This window comes from Mastomys coucha, unplaced genomic scaffold, assembly GCF_008632895.1.
Source record: "Mastomys coucha isolate ucsf_1 unplaced genomic scaffold, UCSF_Mcou_1 pScaffold7, whole genome shotgun sequence".
NCBI classification, from domain to species: Eukaryota; Metazoa; Chordata; class Mammalia; order Rodentia; family Muridae; genus Mastomys; species Mastomys coucha.
Window position 1 is genome coordinate 35053242 of NW_022196913.1, and position 23980 is coordinate 35077221.

Genomic DNA, 23980 nt, shown 5'->3' on the forward strand with positions numbered 1-23980 from the left:
AAAAAAAAAAAAAAAATGTGAAAATGGCTAATTTTGGTGTGTGGTGTATTTATTTAACTGCCAGTTTCTTTAATAATAAAGTTGGTTAAATTTTTTTAAATATGCAAAATTGGTAAAGGTATTAGACATCTAAGACTTTTTAAAAGAACCCTAAAGCCTTAGTTTTCAGCCTAGAAATTCAGTGATCTGTAGTCACAAGTGTATACATACCTCACTGAAAAGACTTCCATTAACATATGAAATCCAGAGTTTCCAGAAGTTAGGCAGCTGACTTAATACAAGCTTGGTTAATTTTTCAACAAATGCCACTCTGTGGGGAGTCTTGTACCTCCATGCTAAAGGGTAAAAGAATAAAATACTATCAGTACATTTGTGAATCAAGAAGAAAAATCTACTGAAACACAGGCCCTGCCCCTTTCCCTTCTTGCTGATGAGGCACTTCTCTCATCATTCTACTGGCAATACCAGGCAGTGGGAAAGGGGAGAGCAGCTGCCAAGGTCTCAGAGGACAGTGCTTCACCCTTGTTCTAAGGACTGCCAGCATGGTGGTTTGAATATTCTTGGCCCATGGGAAGTGGCACTATTAGGAGGTGTGGCATTGTTGGAGGAAGTGTGTCACTGTGGGTGTGGGCTTGGAGGTCTCCTAGAGCTCAAGCTCTTCCAAATACAGAAAAGAGCCTCTGCCTAGCTGCCTGCAAACAGTCTCCTCTTGGGCCACTATACCAAAAAGATGCACCACCATAGCAAAGGGACATCTGCTCAACTATGCTCATAGCAGCTTTATTCATAATACCCAGAAACTGGAAACAACCTAGATGAACCTCAGCCAAAGAATGGATAAAGGAAACATGGTATATCTCTACACAATGGTATACTATTCAATTATAAACAATGACACCATGAAATTTGCATGCAAATGGATGGAACTAGAAAATAGCATCCTGAGTGAGCTAATTCAGATCCAGAAACACACACATGGTTTAAACTCACTATTAAGTGGGCTTTAGCTATAATGTATAGGACAACCATGCTACAATCTGCAGACCTAAAGGAACTAAGTAATAAAGAAGGCCCAAGGGAAGATAGGTATCCCTAGGCAGGGTTGCCTTTTGGCTCAGTGTCTGAAACTTGTATAGCACACATAATACCATGGGTTCTATCCTAATCAGAGAAAGACTCCAGGTAAACAGAAAAAAAAACCAAAAAAACAAAAAACAGACAAAAGTGTTGGCATTGTACTCCAGTGAGACAGGGGTGCAGCAGATTTATTTTAAAATGCCCCTCCCCTGTTTGCCATTGATAAAGAGCTGTGACCAGGTTTCTTATAATTCTTTGTCTAGTACTTTTTATATATGGAAGCAAATATAAATATGTTCTCTTTACTGTCAAAAAGTCCTGTATTGCTGTATTTTTCACAGTTTGGCGCTCTCCACTTCTCATCACTGGTTCCTGGAATTTCATATTCATACAGACAGCATTTCTATAGATGATTTTATTTTGGGTTATTCAAATTAACAAGTTTTCACTAAATGAAATTCTCCTCATTTAGCATTTGTACAATAAGAATAAATCCTACAAGAATCACTGGGTCAAAAAGTACAGCCATAGGTACTGCTGAGAAGACATCATTACGCGCAAAGGGTTTCTGCCACTCTCAGAACATGAAAGCAGCAGCTTTATTGTATTCTCACCAACAAACAAGCCCCCAAACCCAAGGCCACACAGAACAAGACTCTGGGGGCTTTGTGGGACTTAAGTATTACTGCCTTTTATAATCGCCACGGTCAGGAACAAGACTGAGGACTTCCTGAGCTTCAGAAGCATGGAACCTGCCTTTTGCCAGCTTAGGGCCTCTGCATGGTAGGGCACATTAGCATTTCCATATTGTGGGAGAAAGTTTTAAATTCATTTTCTTAAGTAAAAGGCCTGGTTCTTTATATCTAAGGGTGTTGGAAACTTTTATTTGTTCCCCTGGTGAGAGCCTGAAGATTATCTGTGTGCTTATCAATCACTTCTGACCTGATCTATGTGGACTGTTGACTAACTGAGCAAGCTCTGCCTTCATAGTTTCTAGAACAGACAAGTTCAACATAAGGCAAGTCTACCAAGAAGCAGACTTCATCTGACAACATGGCCATTTTCCCCAAAAGGAACTGATAGCACCAAACTACCTTATACTAAGGGCAGACACCATGCTGCCTGGAATGCACATGCCATAGCCAGCCGGATGCTAATGGAAAGGAGACAAGGGCACTGGATCCCCTACAACTGGAGTTCCATACAGATGTTGTGAACCATCACTTGGGTTCTGAGAACCACACAAGTGCCTTCTGCAAGAGCACCAAGAGCTCTTCACTACTGTGCACTCTTTTTTGCTCCCAAATTAACCCTTTAAACTAAAGCACTGGGAGAGTTGCCTGACTGTAGCAGTTCCACGGCATTTTCTAAAAAGGAGTACTGTTATCCCACAAGTCAGCTCTCTGACCACTGCTACTACTCTGCATTCTCACCGTGGAACAATTGCCTGTAGCACATGCATTCTCTGCTGGGAAATGCATGCTCCACACACCAGTCTCAAAGGAGCTGATCATGAAAATGATCCTGACTTCTGGCTGACTTAAAAACAAAACATTTGAAAAACCACAACAGAAGTAAAAAGTAAATTTAGGTCCTTTCTTAAATGCAGTAAGTATTAGAGCTGAAACCATTTTATATGAAAATTACTGAACAATTATTTAAAAAAAAAAAAAACAGCAAAATGATTCCAAAAGCTGAGTTCAGCAGATCTTTTATGGCGGATAAATAACTTTGTCCTAGCTCATGGCAATGGAGAAGCCTGACAGGTCTGGGCAGTGCTGTCAGACAGACACCATGGTGCTGGATGTGCTACAAGTACTTACTGTTGCTCAGTCATCCAGGACCTTACTACTTAACACTCTGTTGCTTGATCATCGAGGCCTGTGCAAAATGGTGTGGTTCCAGGGTTCGCCCCATGCAGAATGGGGGGAACTCAAGAGTATCATACGATACTCTTTCATCTTTTTACTACCTGCCAATTTTCTTAAGAATGCAATGGAGTCTTTTTACCACATCCCTTCAAAGTATCTAAGTTTAAAAGAACACATAGAAGTAGGGGTGATAACTTACTGTCATCTCGGCCAGACTGAAAGCTGCTCCCCCTCTTCAGTGATGCTGTCTGACTGAGATGGCCCAACACTGAGGGGCGCACATCATTATCTAGGTCGAGCATGGGGCTGTGCGGGCCTGGGTTACCTGGAAGAGAGATGGTATTTCTGTGTAGTTTAATCTAAGGTAGTGCTTCTTCACATCTCTTTCTTGCTCAACCATTCCAATCTTTTAAGTAAAGAATTTAAGTAAAAATTTCTATAAAGAGTTTTCGGTCTTCTATTTCTTGTGGTGCTGAGGATTGAGTCCAGGCCCTCATGTGAAAGTTCTGCTACTGAGTTACTTGTAGCCCTAAAGAGGTTTACAAAGTCAGTTCCATTATATTACATGTGCTTAACTCGACTCACCACTCTGGCTTAATACCAAGTAAGTTCTAAGAGACAACATGGTGCAATTAACGTGTAATTTGAGAAAGCATGCAGCAAAACCAGGTGTGGTAACACTGCAAAGGTAGACATTAAGAACTCAAAGGCTACAAAACAAGACCCGTGCTTAGACAGAAACCCGCAGGCTTCCATGCCGTGCTTCTCATTCCCCTGCACACATGAATGCCACAGCTTACACATGCTCACTTGCTTTCACTGCTGTCCCTTTGGAATATGGGATTTGATTCCCTATGTCACAGCCACCAAATCTGAATCCTTCTAACCTAACATAGTTAACATTGTAGGAGCTAAACATTCTACTTCTGTCAAGAAACTCCACATCTGTGGAGCACTTAGGAGGTGGCCGAAGGAGGATCCCGAGTTTAATGCCAGCTTTAGCTACATAAGCATGTTCAGGCCAGCCTGGGCTACATGAAATCTTGTCCCAAAGTGCTAACAAATATGGATCTTTTTCTTCTTGGTGTTGGCTGAGGGGTAGGGGAGGAAGGAGGCCTCATCTGCTCTCTCCTCATTTCCCACTTTCTCCACCAGCAGGCCTCTTCATCCATATAAATGTCTATCCTTAAAGATACAACCACCACAGCTACTGTCTGGCCTGTGCTGCCCCAAATCAAACTACTTTCCACCTCCACTGCCTCCGCCATCACTCAGGATGCACTCCACCCTGCCAACTTCATGTTGTCTGTGCTGTTCACCTCCAAGCCAGCTCATTGTCTCCTTGGGTAACAAGAACTGAGTATTTTATCTCTCTTCCCCATGTCACTGGACCTTCTACAGACAACTCCCTCAAGATATGAGTGACTGATTTCAAGTTACTTACTAAAAACTGTTTCTAATTCAATTTTAAAAGCATATGGATATTTTCAAGTTCTAAAGAAAAGTACCACTTATAAATTAAAATAATTGCTTGATGAGAATAAGGTGGTATTTTTATGGCAACACAGATGACAGCTACTCAATAACATCTATCAAGCATTTGCTGAGCAATCCTATGTGCATTGTTCTGGGGAGTTTAGATTCTAGTTGACCTGGGGCAGAAAATAAGTCAATAAACAGTTCAATATAACTTAAGTTGCTACTCACAGAATACAGTGAGAAGGAACAGGACCTTTGTTCATGAGTCCCTGTCACTGTGCATCACCAAACATGATATAGTACTGGTTACATTTTACAGTGGGTTTTACAGAATGAAAGTTATGTCACTTGGATAATTTCCTTCCTTCTTTCCTTCCTCCCTCCCTCCCCCCTTTCCTTCCTTCCTAAGTGGAATACAATTATTTGTGGACCCTGTTCTAATGACTGTGCTAATTGCTGCTTATCTATTCCTACTTTAAAACATACTACATCTAATCCAGAATGTACAGTAAAATAGGTGGTATATGATGTGAAGCTGAAAACTGCAAACAATAAGTATGATAGTCGATATTAATGGATTTACAAGCCTCCTCTACACGAAAAGGGGTTATGTTGACTTGGGTTAAGGTGGGAAGGCGCATGCTAAAGTAGGCAGTACTGTTCTCTGACCTTGGGTTCTAGCTTGCACAGAAAGGAGCATGCTAGCTGAACACAAAGCCTCCTTGTTCTCTGCTTCCTGACTGTGGATAGAATCTGCTGCCTGGACTTTACCACCATGACTAACTTTAAATCCAACTGAGCAAGAGTAAAGCCTCAACCCTGACACCTACCTCTGCACAGCATCTGTAACAAACGAATTCAGACAAATAGGATAAAGCTATCTCTAACTGATTTCTTTCCATATTAAATGGGAAATCTGTGTGGAAATTTTCAAGGTTTATGACATTTTACACACTGCAGTTTATATAGTCTTCACTGTTACTACATATAGAGGAAATTAATATCAAACACTAATTTTCTGATATATCAGAAAGATAAAGGGGCTTACTTAAGTTTAGTAATATGTTTAAAATATATGAAAATTCATAATATGTATAAATATGAATATTTGAAACATCACAAAATACTTTATTTTATGAATATATATTCTACATTATTATCATGGGATCTAAGGCTGTACATTTATGATTAAGTAGGAAAGATTTTCTAGCCTCATGAAAATATATTATCTACATTTCCACAAATATCGGAATTAGCATTGCTTAAGTGGATCCTCAAAAAATGTTTTTCTCCATAACTGGTGTTTTGACTTTAAGTAAAATGGTTTGATATTATTTGTAGTTTAAGAAAGCTTGAATTTTGAAATGTAAAGATTGGTTTATCGCTTTCTTTAACAATGATATTAATAATGTTCTGTTCTGTCAGAAAGCACCACATCAGTGCTCTGCTAGCTACACATTAAAGAATTGCTTACCTGGTAATTAGCATTACTAGCAAAAACTCAGAGCAGGTAGGTGAAAGCATGTGCCCAGCAGGTCCAACTGGCACTTGAAAGTTATCTCTGTAAACATGTGAGCTGAATGACCAGAAGGTGGTGCTGCAGGGCTACATGCAAGAGTTTAAGCAACTGGCCTCAAACTGTGGGTCCTGACCCCTTCAGCAACTAACTCTCAAAAACATTTACATTATATTTCATAACAGTAGCGAAATTACAGTTATAAAGTAGTAACAACAATAATTTTATGGTTGGGGTCACCACAACATGAGGAACTGTATTAAAGGGTCACAGCCCTATTAGGAAGATTGAGAATCACTTTTTAAACCCTCCAGCTAAGCAGTGGGTACTAATCTAGAGTTTTTCTTCCCAAGGTTTAGTTTCTCTCCTCTGACCAAAGGTCTCACAGTGTGTTACGTAATGCCAGGGGAGGTATGAGTTTAGGAGGAAATTTATTCAGACATGTATTTTAAACAAACCATATATCACATATTATTACCATGTCAAAAATCAAAAGGCCTTGTAGATTCTGACATTTCTTTAAAGCTTCAATTATGTGACTCAATACTTTTATTTCTCAAGATGATTACAGATAAGTTGTTTTGATAGTGAGTATTTCTACAGGACAATGAAGAACAGAAGAAACACTTTTTTTTGTAAACTATAGAATCAGTATAAGACTTTAAAATTCTCTACAAAAGTCAACATTTTCTTCATTTAGACCTTATGATATGATACAAGAAGCTTGAAAGAATCTGTTTATTACACAAAGCACACACAACTAGGTCTGAAGAGATGATGGGTGGTGAAGAAGACTTGCTGCTCTTTTGGGACACCTGCACTCAGTTCCCAGTACTCACATGGGGCCGGCCAGCTCCAGGGCAACTCTGTCCCTTCTTTGGCCTCCTGGACACCGGTACCCATGTGCACATACCCACACACAGACTCGCAAACACATACATAACTTAAAATAAAATCATCTTTTTTAAAAAAGCATATGTAATTGAAGACCATCTTTTTACAAAAAAGCATATACAACTGAAGATAGTGTCACTTTGTATATTTTCCTTGAAAGCTCATAGACCTGGCCACTAGGAATCAGTTGAGAACAATGTTCTCCATCACCACACATTTCAGGCTTTAGTGTTTGCATTGGCCTTCTCTGTAGGTGACAGAGAACAAAATTTGGCCCTGTGTTTTTCAAACTAATACTAAGTTAACATGAATTTTAACAAATCAATTGCTTTCTTAGACATAATATTTCTCAAAAAACAAAACTCTTAAGATTTTTGATGAATGGAACTTTGGGGAAGGAAGCTCCTGGCAACACTGGGGATAAGGACTGACTCCATTGTATCTTTGAGCTACATCATCTGCAGCACACAGAAAGATTTGAAAACTTTACTGTCAAATATAAGGCTACTGCATTTACTAACAGTCCCTCACATTAGGACCAGCAGTAGAAATTCATATGAAAAGAAAGTCCATAACTATCAATAGCCACATACTATATTGAAAAATAAAGCTACAAAGATTAATGCCTTAAATAGCACAACTATGAAGCCCTTCTATCTCTAAAATTACTACTTTATGACTCAGAGTTTCAATCTGAAGTTTTGTGTCATTTGTATGAACAAAGTGGAAAGCATACGTTTTGACCGGCAGTTGTTATTTGATTGAAGGTATAAAGTTTGCCACTTCACATTGAACATGAACTGAAACTATGCCTTGAATGAATGAATGAACGAATGAATGAACGAACGAATGAATGACTCATAAGATTAAAACCCCCTTCACTATGGATCTGTGGAAGCTATCTGCTGCATAACTACCATGCAGAGATGACTCTGGAAATCTCAAGTAGGCAGAGTCCTGCAGCACAGGTCCTCAGCATAGAGCTTCCTTCTGACAGTCCACGCAGGGCCAGAAACAACACCAACACAATTCTGGAAGGAAAGCCTCACATCTAGCTGCATCCGTCAGTTTCCGAAACTAGCATCAACTTATATGATTTTACCAAATGTCTAAAAGAAAAGACCCTGTGAGACACAACATTAAACTCATACACAATCAAAAGTTGGTGTCTTATTTTTCCAGTTAAATTTTCTATAACCTCAAGAAGCAACATTCTTTATATGTTTCTTCTAATGTAAAGTATGCAGAACAAATTAAAACAAACATTAAATCTGGAAATTATTTTTGAAATAACATAAAACAGAACAGAAATCTACTTTTACTAAGAGAAAACTAGTTAGAAGTTTGGTTCAGAAGTAGCGTATGTGTTCCTAGGACCACTAAAGGTCCTGGTCATGTCACCATTTGTCACCATTTGATATAAATCTGAAACATTTCTGATTTCTACAAACTGTGGAATTTCTACTAGATAAAAGCTCTTCAGCTTTTAATTGTTTCAGAAAGAAACTCTTGTGAAGCTCACAAACTTAATGTGTAAACTTGAAACAATCAATTTCAAATACCAATAAGGACTTTTAGAAAATTCTATAAAAAAGAAAGGAAACTTTAATATGTGTCATATATCTTGATTATCATGTATCACATTTTTTAAAAGCAAGGATTTTCCTATTTTAAATACAAATATTTGTTAAACTTTGTTTAGCAGGCTCCATACATGAATCCTGCAGCTGTGTAGCCAGGGGACACCTTCACTGTGTTTTCATGCCTCCTGTGGCAAGTTTCTCACAGTCTACAATGAGGGGGGGGGGACACGGGAGTGCAGGGGGACACTGATCCACAGCCCCAGACTCAGGAGGGCAGCCTACTTCCTCACCACCCTTAAACACCTTTGAACACACTTTCCTGTGCACAGCAGGCCCTTGTCCTGTGCTGCAGCCCGACCACCCACTGTTGCTTGTTGACCAAACATGTAGGCCCAGGAGCCTTCAGGCAGAGGCAGGGCAGGATTCCTTTCAAGCACTACACAGAGGAATTTCAATGCCAAGGCTGGGGTGGGGGTGGGTGTATCAAGGCAGAATTACAAATTCCTCACGAATTAGACCTGTGTCAACAGATAAAAACACTCTTTGATCTTCTGATTCTATATATTAGAAGCTCCAACAGAGCGATTTCCTCAATTTCAAGGGAATAATTTAATCCAAATTAACCCAAAGGACTTAGTCACCATTCAACTTGCCTCACTTACATTTGAGCTTCCCTGGGTTCTAGACCACATTTCTGGTATGTACTTCAACATGAAAACAACAGTTTAGAAAAGGAAATAAATTTTGAAAGCAAAATTAAAGATGTGACCTTTCAAGGTGCTAGAACAGCCAACTGGCCAGTGAAATAGTTTATAATAAAGTGGGTATAGGAATAACCAAAAAAGAGTAACCTGTGCTTTTGAGGAAAATATGTCTATGTTATACAAACCAAAAATTATAAAAATCAGAGAATACAGAATAAAAATACAAATGTCACCGTTTTACTATTACCTTGTACATGTTCTAAACTGAGTGAACCCAAAATTTAGTGTCAAACCTTAATTTCTATTAGGAAAAAAGGACAGGATTAGTTAGGACCAAGTAGAAGTGGCCCTCACTGCAAGAAGTTTTCAAGCTGTATGAAAGCCACGGAGAATCTGTTGGAGGGGAGGGGGACCCATAGAAGAGGCCCTTTGACAAAGCATTTGTGATCTACCTATGTAAAACAGAAAGGTGAACAAATCTCTTAATAAGAGAACAAAATCCAGTTCTTCCCTATGACACACAGAACAGCTGTTACTCTACTGTGCAGACCCAAAACACCACTGAAAAGGCAAACCTAATTCATAAAGTCTTGCAGCTTTTTAAAAGAGTGCCTAAGTTACTGGTAGCAATTATTGGTCTTTATTTTTATTTGAAAGGTAAAATTCTCATTGTGCTCATTAATTTTTTGTCAACTTGACACAAGTCAAAGAGTTATCTGGGAAGAACTTCAACTGAGAAAATGCCTCCATCACACTAGTCTGTAGGAAGTCTGTGGAACATTTTCTTGATTAATGGTTCAAGTGGGAGGGCCTGTGGGGGATGCCACCCCTGGGCAGATGGGCTTGGCTTGAATAAGAAACCAAGCTGAGCAAGACAGTAAACAGCATTCCTCCAGGGCTTCTGCTTTAGTTCTGTCTCCAGAGTTTTGACTCTGCCCCTGCTGAGTTCCTGCCTGACTTCTCAATGATGGACTATAGTTCATCAGCTGAAATGAAACCTTCTTTCTACCTGCAATCAGCTTTGGTCAGTGTTTTATCACAGCAACAGAAAAGTAAACTAAGACAGTCATCAAATTATATACATATTTCAAAATCTACAATCAATTGTGTTTTCAGAAATTGTCAATTTGTACTCTGGCAAATACAACTGTTTATATACACTTATGCCACTTTTAGACACCAACAGCAATTTCTAATGTGGGCACTCTGAATCCAATTCATGATGTTCTTCCTGCTTCTGAAAAACAAAACACACACACACACACACACACACACACACACACACACACACACAGGATAGAGAATGGAAACCCTTGCCCTCCCTTGGTTGGGCTCAACACTTCTCCATGCTTCCCTCTCCTACATCCACTTCATCCTGTGTATCCCTTAGAGCTCCCAGACTTAAAACAGGTACCAAATTCTGCCAAACATTCCCTCTTCTAAAGTCAATTTAAAACACACAATTATTAACAGTATGCAAAAGAACCACTGTCCAGGTGAAGGACTCCCTCCAAGGAGTCTGCAACTAGACACTGCCACACTGCCCAGGGGTTATGTTCCCAACAACAGAGGACTTGGCTGTAGGAAAAATATGCACATTAAGCAGAGTCTACCCGCACTTGCTGCAGCAGTGTCTTCTCTTCTCTTCTCCTCCTAAGGGCTATCTATCATTCAGGTGTGCTATGGTAAACACGTTTTGAAACTCACTTCCTCAATCTCAGTGTTTCAATCTCCAAGAAATGAACTCCATAATGGACCCTTCCTAATGTACAAACCACACTATAACTTTAAAATAAAAGTTATAAGTTTTTAAAAATATTTAATATGTAAATAACCTATGTCTACTGTCTTAACTATGGAAATTTTTTTTATAATTCTAAAGAAAATTCAATGAAGCTAACAGTTCCCTAATGGGGGCTGCAATTTACTCTAATACATGGAAATTACCCCAGTCTTATACTAGGAAAACATCAGAATTGTATTAGTAACCCTACTATTCAAAATGCTTATGTAGAAAATGTGTACATAAAGATAACTGCTATAGTTTAGATAAATATCAATAAAAACACAGCTTATTTATACAGTATAAAATATAACCAAACTGTAGATACCTACTACTGAACGAGCTTCAGCTGAAAACAAAATCTTTAGTATCTTAAAGTTTTGGGGCAAATATTTTTACTTTTATCAGTGAGTATTTAACAATCTACTAGATGTGTGAAATCACTAAAATCTTACTTTGTTGGCTGGTTGGTTTACAGTTCATCAAACTCAGGGGCTTGAGCATGCGGAGCTGTGAGCAGCTCACTGTCTGCAGCCCACTCACTCACCACTGTGAACACTGAGAAAAGGCCAATCAGGTGTGACATGCCCCCTCTAAGTCTTCAAAGACAACCCGAGCCATGTGTGAATGTTCCTTCCTTCTGTTGTGTGTCTATTTTTAAGAACTCATTGCTTACATAAGCTTTGGCTCCTCTTCTAAATGGCCCTCACTGAGCTCTAATTCTAGGAAGTCCTTCTGGAAATCCTAACTAGAGCACAGATCCAAAGATGTCACAGCAAGCTGATGGCCTTTCCCCCAGTTTACCAGACAGCAGCTGGTCTGAGAGTTAAACTCAAGCCATTTTAGGAACAAAGAAGAAGACACCTTTGAAGGCCACCTTTCAAAGTCCTGCTTGAGAATCCCAGCAGGGGTTAACCAAAGGCCTTTCCTGCCAGGAAACCTTAAGACATACTCTAATTTTGGACCTATTTCATAGGAATTCCTAGAGACCAATCCTCAGACAGTGGAAAAAGTTTGATTTGTGCAATGGTTCAGAGTATCGGGTGCTTTGTACTCAGGGTACCGGAAACCAGATAGTCACTCAGTTCAGGCTAGAAAAACACAGAAAAACTCAAATCCTGCATCTGTATTTAAACTTTCAAAATCAGGTCTTATAATACACATAAATTATGAAATTTGGAAAAAACTAAAAGTACTTACGTTTTTCCAACATAAAACATTGGTTTTCTCTCCTGACACTTTTCATCAATGTTAAAAAAATCCCAAAGGTCATATCTGACCTTCAGGGTCAGGATCCATGGACCAGGAAGGGAATCTGGGAATGGCAGCTCTCTAAGGAAGGTAGTGAGTCCTACCATTGAATCATCTGATGAGAGGCATCTGCCAGGGTGACTGTACACTAATATTGCAACAACTGAAGCCCAAAAGAGGCCCTACCAGTCTTTGATACAGATCATGGTCATGTATAATGGCCAATTTTGTTTTTTTTTAAAGACATCAAGAATTCTTTCCCTGTTTTTAATATTTATAGTCTATCCATTTAAACTGGGTTTTATTTCACAAACTGTCTTAGTTCTTAGCCACTGTTTTGTCTGGGTTTAAACAACTGCACCCATTTCTCTTCTCCAGAGTTAGTAGTTTAAGTGCAGTGACTAGAACAGAAAGCCTTCAGATCTACTGTTTCTAATTTGAAAGGACAGCCAGCTTTCATTGTGAAATGAGGGTCCCTCTGAGAACCATGGCACCTTGACAACAGAGTGCTAGATGAAATGCAGGCATCATCATTTCAGAACACACACACTACCTCTAAACAGCGTCTGACAGCTGGAATATTAGTCACCTTCTCACATGCTAGAGCCTTCAACAGACAGCTACAATCAATACCACCAAGCTTGTACCTGCCAGGCAATCAGGCACTCTGTCTCTGAACACGCGGATCAGTCAAATCAAGCACACGCGGATCAGTCAAATTAAGCCACAGTACCATCAGGTAGGCTGATGGCAATGACTTTTTCCATCCCTGCCACTCCTGAGTCCTGAAGCTCTAGAGAGAAAGCTAGAGGTATCCTGCTCAAATGCAACCATAATTTCTGGGCCTCTTCTAGAAGTCACCTTCGCCTTCTCAGTGCTAACTCATATCACATACTTAAGCTGAGATCAATGCATTAGTACTGTACAACTTTTCCTTAATAAAATCTACCGATGATAGAAAATGAGCATCAAAAAGCACAGAAAGTAGACTTGGCTCATCTAGGTTGGGAAGTTTCAATACAGTTGGGAAGTTTCAGTACAGATCTTCCTAAGTAGCTTGCCTTCCTGCCAGAGAAATCCCAGTCTGATGGAATACTTGCTACAACAGTGCAGCACAGGGACCTGTGGACTGGTATGTTGTGATTCATAGGCCTGGAGAGAACAGGATGGTGCAACCAAAAAAATATCTGGACACACACTCCTTCCCACTGTCAGTGTGTACTGAGAAGGTAGATCTGCCAGCGGTTCCTGTGGCACCTCCTCATAAGGGAAATCCAACATATCACATTAGGAAAGTATGACTGATGGAGGACCCATATACTTAGTGGATCTTCTTCCACTCTGCCTTATGTTATAACAGACTTAAGAAAATTTTAAATGTCTGTTACAAGTTCACCAACAACTCTAGATTACATGAGAGAACAACTGTTTATTTCCTGTAAACTTATACTTAAGGCATGTATTTTAGCTAAAGACTGCCCCTTGCACACAGACCTGTACACCATCATTACACTGCCTGTCAAACTGTGCATGTTAAAGGGGTAGTGTAGCCAACAGTATATATACATATAATGCTGACAAGAAAACATCCTTCTGCAGAAAGGGTCAAAGCAAATACATTTCCCCTAATAACTGGCTCTCTGTGCTAGGAAACAAACTCTGCACGTGTACTAGCACATCTGCCAACTCATCTACAGAAGTCAAAAGTGAGGGCAGCATTGCTTCCTGGTTTTTGGTTAAGATCAAGTATAAAAGAAGATATAGCATAAACACCTAGGAAGGACTCTAGCTAAAATTAAATTGAACTTAAAAATTAACAGGTATTTGTTATTAATAAATTATTAAGATTAGGCACAGTAGTATATGCCTGCAATTCCAGGACTCAGAAGACTAACACCAGAGGACCACTGCAAGTTCTAGGCCAGCCAGGGCTTCATAAAAAGATACTGTCTCAAAACAAACAAACAAACAAGACACCCCCAGATAGAAATAAATTATTGAGATTTCAAATACTGATATTGGTACTTCAATTTAAAATTTTTAAATAGCCCTTGCCTCTAAAAAATGCACAGATGTAGTCAACTTCAAATAATATAGAATGAGGGAGAGAGAAGTAATAGGTGAAGGATTAGCTAACAACTGATTAAACTAAGCTAGGTATAAGAGAAATTGTGTATGCCTACATATATGGGGTGTCAGTGTGAGTGTGTGTGTGTGTGTGTGTGTGTGCGTGCACGCATGACAGAGGCATGTGTAAGGCCCCAAATTCAGTCCCCAGCACTGTGTGTATGTGCATGTGCATACATGTAGTTTTCTAAAATGAAATAATAAAACTGCTTCTTCAAAAGATCACATCAATCTTTTAATTAAATGTTATATGTTAAAATTATTTACATTCAGCACTAATTAGACTTGGGGTTATTAATAACAAAAAGAAAAATGAAAAAGGCATAAAAGTTGAAAGGGAAATGGAGAAATCGAAAAAAAGATAATGTTAGTTAAATGCTCAATATACATCGTATAAATGTAAGGACCTTTTAAAGAATAAAAACTAATGTTTAAAATTATTTAAATAATTCATATTAGCATTTATTAGTAACAAAACAAAGGTAAATTTAAGCCTATTCAGAAGACTAAAGGAAAAATTAAATTTGACAATAACCTATTTAAATTTGCATAATGAGTTTAGGAAATTACATGGTACTGCCATGAAGTCTGCAGAGTGGTTCAAAGAGCTGTAAGGTACTGTGCTTTACTTATAATTAAGAAAAACAACCTACAAAATAAACTATGTAAAGCTTGTAACTAACATTCTCTCAATTAATGAGGAAGTTCTATACAAATTTTCAGGAAAAAAAACGTGAGAGGGATCTGATTACACGTAATGCCTTTTCACTTTCTCTTTTGAAATGCTCATTTTTAGTACATTAATACATACATACATAAGATACATAGCATGAAGTTGAAAACAGGGGCTGGGCATGCAGTTAGGGGATAGAACACTTGTCTAGGACAGACAAGCGCCATGCTCCCAACCCTAGTATGGAGGAAAAACAAGATTCAAATCTTTCAGTGATAGAATATTATTGGTCATCAGTTCTCTCAGGCAAAGGTGGCATGAAATTTTCTGGGATGTTGTCTTCAAACGAGCATGGGAAATATCTCAGAAATCTGTATACTTTCATACTAAATTATCTCTTTAGACAAGCATAAATAAGAAAGTCCATTGTCATAATGCATCCTGTGTGTGGCAAGCAAGCAATGACAGTGTTGAGCACCAATCCAGAAACCTTCCCTGTCTCCCTGCTACCAGGCTAGGTAATCATGTAATAGACTTCCTAAGAGTCTACATTCTGCGCTTCCAAACCTTTTTACAATTACTATCAAACATGCATTTATGGCATTTGAAAAATTTATCTGTTCCATAGGCCCAAAGCTCCAGAGGTCTGCTCAGCACTGTCTTATGACTCTAGCACAACAACCAGCACACCGATGATACAACCTGTATACATGTGGCCTGTACTCTGTGTCAGAGAACCTAGCAGGCAAGGCCAGTCTTTAACCTGCGGGTTACATGAGCCACATGATAGCCATAAATAAGGCCTAGCACATTACAATAAATTTACATAAAGTTAGATTCTGGATTTTATTCCTTTCTTGTTTTGTCTGTCTGTTGGGTGGGCTGGTTTGTTTGTTTTGTAAACTCTCAAGCTTGAAAACTTGAACTATGTAGACCACAATTTTCTGACACAATGTCAAAAAGCTGGACATGCCTATGAAAGGCAAGTAAATGATAGATGTTAAAACCATACCAAGATTCTGATGGTCAGTCAACAGAACAGAGTAGACTCAAAAATGACTAGCTAACATGTGTATGTAAAAGGACTTGTAAGATTTCCAAAGTTGTTCCATATCACATACTGTCATTCTCCCTTGCAACAAATACAAAACAATTGACAATTGAGACTGTGGCATCTGGGGTTTCCAAAGTATCAAACTCAGAAACAGAATTGGAACTGAAAAATCACATACACTAAAGACAGCTCACTACTGACAAATACACTACAAATGAAGGCTCTCTTTCCAGCTACCACTCTGTGGTGCCACTATGCTGAACCCCTGTTGTTTGGTCCTCCACATTCCCAGGACCTGGCTGGTCAGTACTGCCTCCCCAGGTGCCTAAGGCGCTGCAGCTACTCTCACAGAGGATACAGCAGCACCCTTGCTGCTCAACCCATGATGCCTTTGTTCTTCTCTCTTAATTTTAAAACCAGGAACATTAATCTCTGGTTTTGAAAACATGTTGTCATGTGGTCATGCTGTCCCTGTGGCCACCTCTTCACTGTTGCCATTCAGGCTTCTCTTCTCCTTGTCACTTAATGAGGCCCTTCCAGATTCTGCTCTTGGTTTTTTTGTTTTTTTTTTTTCCCATCTTCATGAATAAATGCATGAATATCAAGAGACAGTCTGGACACAAACAACCTCCAAGTCTCTGAATCTTTTTTTTTTTTAAGATTTATTTTTATTTATTTTATATGTATGAGTACATTGTAGCTGTACAGATGGCTGTGAGCTATCATGTGTGTGGCTGCTGTTGATCTCAGGACCTCTGCTGGCCCCGCTTGCTCTGGCATAATTTACTACAGCTGTCTTCAGATGCACCAGAAGAGGGCGTCCAATCTCATTACCGGTAGTTGTGATCCACCATGTGGTTGCTGGGATCCGAACTCAGGACCTTTGGAAGAGCAGTCAGTGCTCTTACCTGCTGAGCCATCTCACCAGCCCAAGTCTCTGAATCTTTAACACCAACTACCTCTTGAATAGATCTGTCTTCTTGTATGACAGACAGGTCCAAACTTAACCTGTCAAATGAGAGTTGGGGGCAAACTCTATGTTCCCAAGTTCTCAACAGCACCACCACATTAATGAACTACTCCAGGCAGTTATTCCTCCTGTTCCTACTTCCTACCCAAGTGCTGTCCATGCTACTTCCTAAACAGCCATGACTCCACCCCGGAACTTCACACTGGCATCATTCTGCTGTTACAAAATCCCTCTTTGTCCATTCTCCACATGGAATGCAAAAATACAATGTTTCCCTGCTTGCACAATTCCATCTTTCCCTCACTGCTCTCTGGACAACTTCCAAACTCCTCCCAGCAGCTAACAAGGTCTATTACTTCATCATTTTTACTGTAGCCTAAACTCTCGTAGCTTTCATCACATGTTTCGCTTCAGTCACAGAGAACACAAGGCTGCCTCTGGCTCTCTGGTGTTCTTTCTAGAATAGTTTTTCCTCAAGTCCAGATCTTTCTTCTTTCTTCCAGTACAGATCTCACAACACCCCTTTCCTGACCCTCAAAGCCTAGATCACAATTTGTTCCTCTGAGCTACTGTGCCACTTAGAACTTCTCTTGTCTTAGGAAGTGACATATTATCCAGCATTCGAATGGTCAGTTCTACCTGTTGCCTCCTCACCACGCTGGAAGCACATACAAATCAGACCCTTGGGAATACACTTACAACTGAAGCACAGTCACTAACATTTTTGCTGAATGACAGAATTAAACAAAGACAAGTCAATAAACATACAAACAAACATAGCTTTAATTTCCTTTTTAAAACTTACCCCAGAGTCCTAGACAGCAGTTCCTTACTCGAGCTAGAAGGTATCTGGAAACTACTTCTGGTTCTTAGTCTATAAGGATCCCTGTAAGCTATCTTCTCAAACTGACTCTGTGAAATACTCTTCTCAGCTACCTTCCTTGAAAACCTTTGTCATTTTTCTCTTTATTACTGGTCTCAATATTTTAATTGCCTAGCTGCATGTTTAATATGTTTCCTTTCTTCTACTAGTAGCTCCAGGAGGCAGGGCCTGCTTCTCTTTCACTCACCACTGTCTATCTAGCATTTGGTACTTGCCTGATTCACAAGTGACTCTGGATATGTCTGATGAAGAACAGAACTTATCAAGGACTGATACAGTTTCTACAGAATCATGTTCACCCTTGTAAAATTAACTCTTTTATAAAATAAAGTTTTGTCAATACCATTAGTCAACAAAATCTGCAGATTTCTGAAAAGTGCTCTCTTTTACTTTTGGCACTTACTTTGGTACTGTGAGGTGCAGTACTAAGCAGTGGGGCAGGGGGCTGACAACAATGAGTACAGGCACCAAGATCAATAAAATCTGATCTTCATTCCCTCATCTACTAAGCACTAACAAGCAAGTAAGCTGGAAGAGAATCTCTTGCCTTTTAGGCTCTTCATGTGGCCTTCTTTGCAGTCTTGCATGAGCTTGAGGGTCCACTTGTGTTGAGCACCAATACACTGCCAAGCAGGGTCACCAGGTGCATGGAGGTCAGAAAGATACCTGAGAAGGCAAAGCACAAGGCTCCTGTTACAACAGCAAAGGCAAAGGTTGGTATGTTGTAACATTATTACCAATTTTTAAAGAAAAACTAAAATTTAACAAACTAGTAAAGCACTTGCCAATATTTGTCTTTAATACTTAGTTTATATTGAAATATACTACATTGTTTTCATTTAATAGTAAATGACAAAACTGTTGGGTTTTTATTCTTTTTAAAGTTTTATGTGCATGTATATTTTGCCTTCATTGTGTAAGTGTACCATGTGAGTTCCTGGTGCTTGTGAAGGTCAGAAGATGGTACTAGATTTCCTGAAACTGGAGTTACAGTCAGTTCTGAGCTGCCATGTGGGTATTAGAATTGAACGTAGGTCCTCTAGAAGAGCAGCTAGTACATTTAACCCAGTTGTAGGGTTTTAATTTACCTCTTTGCCTAAGAGTCAACAAAAAAGACAAAACCAATTCAACAAAGGCCAAAGGTTGTAAGGATTTGGTGAGAACATTTCTTTACATTTAAACTTGTTTTTATTTTATTCAAAGGAAAACATGACAGAAAAGAAAACAATGGGGTGGATAGAGTGAAAAGAAAAGAGGAAGGGGACAAAGAAAGAAAGATGAAGAGAGTGGGGAGAAAGAAAGCAGCTGAGCAATAGTGATCAGGAGAATTCTATCTCCCATTTAGCAGTCCCACTCGGTATACTGGACAGCTCTCCTGCTCTCCACTCCTACAGATGCATAAGTAGCCAACCACATTACAGTAAGCATTAACCACAACCATGCAATGCAAAACTGTTCAGCCTAACCTTGGGGCAGGTTTTCTTTTTTGTTTGAGGAAGAGGGAGAAACTAACTTTATATTTATAAACAGTCACACTTCTCTCAAGTTTTTTCTATTACTTGAGAGTCATTTCATTAAACCTAAGTGGGAGCCAGCAGAGGAAACTGGGTGAATTCCCCAGCCCCCAATCTCTTCTGGTATACGGCCACTGGATGGCAATGTGACACTATTCTACAATGACTTAAGCATGAGGCCACTAAAATTCAAGGTTTCTTTGACAGCATGCACTTACCTCTAGGGGGTAAATTAATTTACAACTGAGAAACTATTTCTCTATAAAATGTAATGCAGATAGATGCTTTATTAACTTTCAATAGTTCTTAAAATATTTAAAGTTTTCTTTGTACAAGAAATATCCAAATCCATGTAGACAATTTAAATATATTTCAACAAAAAATTTTCTGTCAAACATTACTCGTTTGGCCCTAAGCCCTTATATAATACACACGTATCAACTCTAGAAGTATGTGCAAATGAACTTACTGCACTAAAATACTTTTTAACCCTCAGCTATCATTTGCCTTGAGGTTAAAAATTTGTGGTCTATGAAAATGCTCATTGATGGTTACAAGCTGTGACCTTAGCCGTGTCCTAATCCCTGTGGGGCATACCCACATTTCTTCAGTAGTGGGTACTCATTACTCAGACATCTCAATTAGTAGCTAATTAGAGGAGAAACAAATCCATTTTGTAGTAAATTCGCAACAAATAAGATGTTGAATAGAAACCTGACATGCATTTAGGAATGTACCACGTAACCCTGACCTTCAGGAGCTCAGATACCTAACTCCCCAGAGAGCAGCAGCTCTGCCCACTCAGCACTAGGATGGCTGTCTGCCCTCCCTGTGACTGTCCACAGGCTGCAAACAGCTATGTTTATGTGCTGAAAGGTAGGAAGCCAACTTAAAAAAAAAAGGATTTTACCCACATAAAGAAGGCACCCCTATAAGCCTTCCTCATTTATGAGAGCACTATCCTCAGATGAAAAGCACATTCCAACAAATTACATTTAGCTTAGTATGAGGAATTCAATGCAAACAAAGTTCCCCAAATGCACTTTGATTTTTTCCTCTCCCAAGAGCTTTTCTCTTTTATTATTTGGGATATACAGCAAACAGTAGCTTATGTCTTTCCCCTCTATGTCATCTCCCTCTATGGCTGCTTGGCATCTGACATGTCAGAGCTAGCACTTCCTGTCAACCCCAATTGGCTATCCACATCGAAGCACACTTCTTCGCTTCCTTGCTTCCTCCTCGAAGTCAAGTTCCTGGCTAGGGCTGTAGACAGTGTAGCACTCGGGCTCTTTAGCAGTTCAGTAGCCCAGCACACTTGTTTTGCGTGTTCTAAAATTGTAAATATCTTTAGCTAATACACTATGTCCCTAAAAGTTTTAATAATCCCGTACCATCTTAATATGAAATTGAAGAAGCTTAGAAGCATTTTATGTAGAAAGATGAAGTTACTGTCTCAGAAAATCTAGAAAATGTTTCGGTTGGAAAGTACAATGTTAGTTCTAGACTTCAGTAAGCTTTTTTTTTTTTTTTAGTGCCAAGCTTGAAACTAGCAGTTTCAGTAAAAGAATCTTTGTTTAGTGGTACAAGTTACTGCTTTTCTTTTTAAATGATATACTAGAGAACATTTTGAAAAAGGCTTTTTGGAAAGGTAGGAGGTGGAGTAAAGGATCTTAATTCTTATGAGCATAGATTCAGACTTTTTAGAATTTGAGAAGGAATATCTTCAGTGAAATTCTGGGCTCAATTCTCAGGAAAACAAAACAAAGGAAATCTAAAAGCACTTTCAGCCACTCGCTTTGGGATTCTCAGTGGCTCCAGGAGTATGGACACACTGGGAGGGGGAAGGGAAAGAGAGAGAAAGAGAGAGAGAGAGAGGAAGAGAGAGAGAGAGAAAGAGAGAGAGAGAGAGAGAGAGAGAGAGAGAGAGAGAGAACACACACTGAGCACTGCTTCTCACTAAGCTACGCGGAAGAGGCTAGCTTCAGTTATGCCCGGAGAGCAGGCAGCAGAGCAGTGATGAACTATCACTCCTTCTGTGCATGGCAGAGTCCATCTGACACACACAGCTGTGCACAGGCTGTCTCTGGCTTTACCTGGTACCCACAGATCCTATCTCCATAGATGTTAAAAAGTCAAACAGACTTGACCTGGTTCTGAGCTTATATTTTAAACCACTAATGGGCAGAAATGAAATTTTAAAAGTTTATCATAAGGTTGCTCAGTGCCTTCTCAAATTTGTGCCCGCAAGTTTAATGTACTTCTGGAAGCAAATTTAGCTCACTCACACAGGAGGAAGCAAGCTAACCTAACACATACTCAGCAAAGCCTCTTCAAGGCGCTTAGTAACTCACAGCGAGTTTAGTTCCACTTTAAATTGTGCAGTTTTGCAAGCCAGGGAAGCTCCTCAAATATAACATTTCCTCAGAAAGGTAGAGGGAGAAAGGCAAGGATGGGCTCTGACACCAGATATCCAGTTGTTGTGGCTGTGTGTGCTAGACCCTTTGGCCAGAGAGGAAACACAGTTAGCACCCAGCCCAGTGTGGACCCACAACCTGCACTTGCTAGGAGCAGCAATCGGTTTCACTGTTCTCTGTTTCCACTGCTAAATCCTCTGTCTTAAATCTGTTCCCAACGTTCCTATCCTGGAAGATATTTTAGTGCAGGTCCTTAACCCCGCCTTAAATGAACATACCGTTGTGTTCGGGACAGGCTGCTTCTTTCCAGGCCTACAAACAATATTTTCTATATCGATAAGATGACCACAGGCAAATAATATATATGCATACATATATGAAGTCTATCATCATTTTAGAGCTACTGAAATTTTTAGTAAATTTCACTAATTAAAGAAGTCACTGAATTTGGGAAATAGCACTTTACTCTGAACTCAGACCACACATAGCACAGCAGAAAATTAAGTATTTTTAAATCTCAGTTATAAAAATCTTATAATTTATGTTTCAATTCCAAATACAGTGTAAGCTATGTACAGCTAAACCTCCCCGCCTGCTCCTTATGTGCTAGGTACTGGGCTAACTCCCTAGGAGGACCATCTTCTCAACAGCCCTGAGACACACACGGGCATGCTGCTTGTTATGTTCACTCTGCAGATGAAGACATTGAAGAGCAGGACTCGAGAGCTGCCCAGAATGAAAGGCTCATTCCTGCAGAGCTGCTTCTCTACTACCCTCTGAGATTCATCTCTTCTAATACTACTGAGTACTTCTGAATGTATTGCCAACTGAAAACTATTTCCACAGCTACTTCTCTCAATGATCACTACAGGCATGTAAATCAGACATTTTTCAAGGGGAAACCTTCCATATCCTTCACTATTGTCAAAGCCATGGTATACTTCTGAGCTATAATTCTCACCTTTAGGAATATGACATTTGCAGGTGCAGCACCCAGTCCACCAGGGGAGTCAGGTGGTAGCCATAACTGAGCAGGACAAACAGGTCTGAGCAATGAGACTGCTTTTCCTTTGCCAAACCTGGCAGGCTTCGAAGTCTTTCCTTCAAAGGGGGGTGGTGGTGGGGCTGATGGGTGGGGTGTCTCTATAACTGCTCCCAATTTATTTATAGTCGAGGAATGTTCATGTCCTATACCAAATACCCCTAAGTTTCTATTGTCTTTCCTTTTACCATTTCATCAGTACCTCGATTGCCCCAAATTAGATTTTTGGGTTTCACAATATATCTATACACACAGGCAATCTATTCAAATTCGTGCACATGGTTTACCTTATGTAGCGCTTCTGGTCATGTAAGGTTGATGGAGTCTCAAGCAATTTCTTTAGAAGTAACTCTCTTAAATCTTCAATTCCTGCTTCTACTTCAGCATAATCTATTTTTAAAAGATGCAAGATTTACAGAACTCAATTTAAAATCAACTTTCAGAAAGGAGAATACTGGTTGATTTTGACTGAGACACAAGGGACCTTTGTGGAGGGATCAAAACACACCATCTCAAGTGTATAGAAGGGCATGAGCATTCGTTAGGATTCAGTGACCTGTAACACGTAAGGTCTGTGCATTTCACTGCATGTAAATTTCACCACAGGAAAGAAATAAATTCTGCTTTCTGAGACCTTATGGATTTCATTCTTTTAAATTTAATAAGACCTATGGTATTTCTCCTAGTTAATAAGTTTTTAACCATAAGATATTTAAGCTTTAATTTTCTTAAACCCAGTATAGAGTAATTTTTAAAAAGTATTGAGTTTGCTTTAGAGTAAGAGTAGAACTCATAACTACACTGTTTTAGCTTGAAGAGGGAAGATGGAAATGCAGATTTCCAGGTCTGTGAAAAACCTGCCACTGCTTCTCTCCAGTATGAAAGCTTTTAATGCACTGTGGTTAAAAAACAGCAGTTATTTTGCACTAAATTGTTTTCCATTTTAAAGAAAGAACCATATGACAAGAGCTAATATGTAACTAGCACTCTGTAGTAAACTCCATATCCCTCCTACAAAAGAAAAAGATAGGTCTAAAAGTAATAAATAAATCTTACATTTCTTGAAAACTTGCACCTCCGTTTTCCCAAAGAGCGATTTGGCTTTTTCATAATCATTAATAACCACATCATAATCCCCCTTGAAA

General features: G+C 39.3%; 1 protein-coding gene across 3 annotated transcripts in view; it reads right to left on the reverse strand.

The window, feature by feature from the left end:
- Exoc2 (exocyst complex component 2) overlaps nucleotides 1–23980 on the reverse strand; it is a 164324-nt gene that overhangs the window by 70008 nt on the left and 70336 nt on the right. For all 3 annotated transcript variants that reach the window (XM_031359066.1, XM_031359067.1, XM_031359068.1), the window contains exons 9-13: nucleotides 23892–23973; nucleotides 23123–23225; nucleotides 18413–18531; nucleotides 3148–3273; nucleotides 211–335 (exon numbers count right to left, since the gene is read on the reverse strand). In XM_031359066.1, the coding sequence (XP_031214926.1) occupies nucleotides 211–335; nucleotides 3148–3273; nucleotides 18413–18531; nucleotides 23123–23225; nucleotides 23892–23973 (555 nt within the window). The remainder of the gene's footprint in view (nucleotides 1–210; nucleotides 336–3147; nucleotides 3274–18412; nucleotides 18532–23122; nucleotides 23226–23891; nucleotides 23974–23980) is intronic.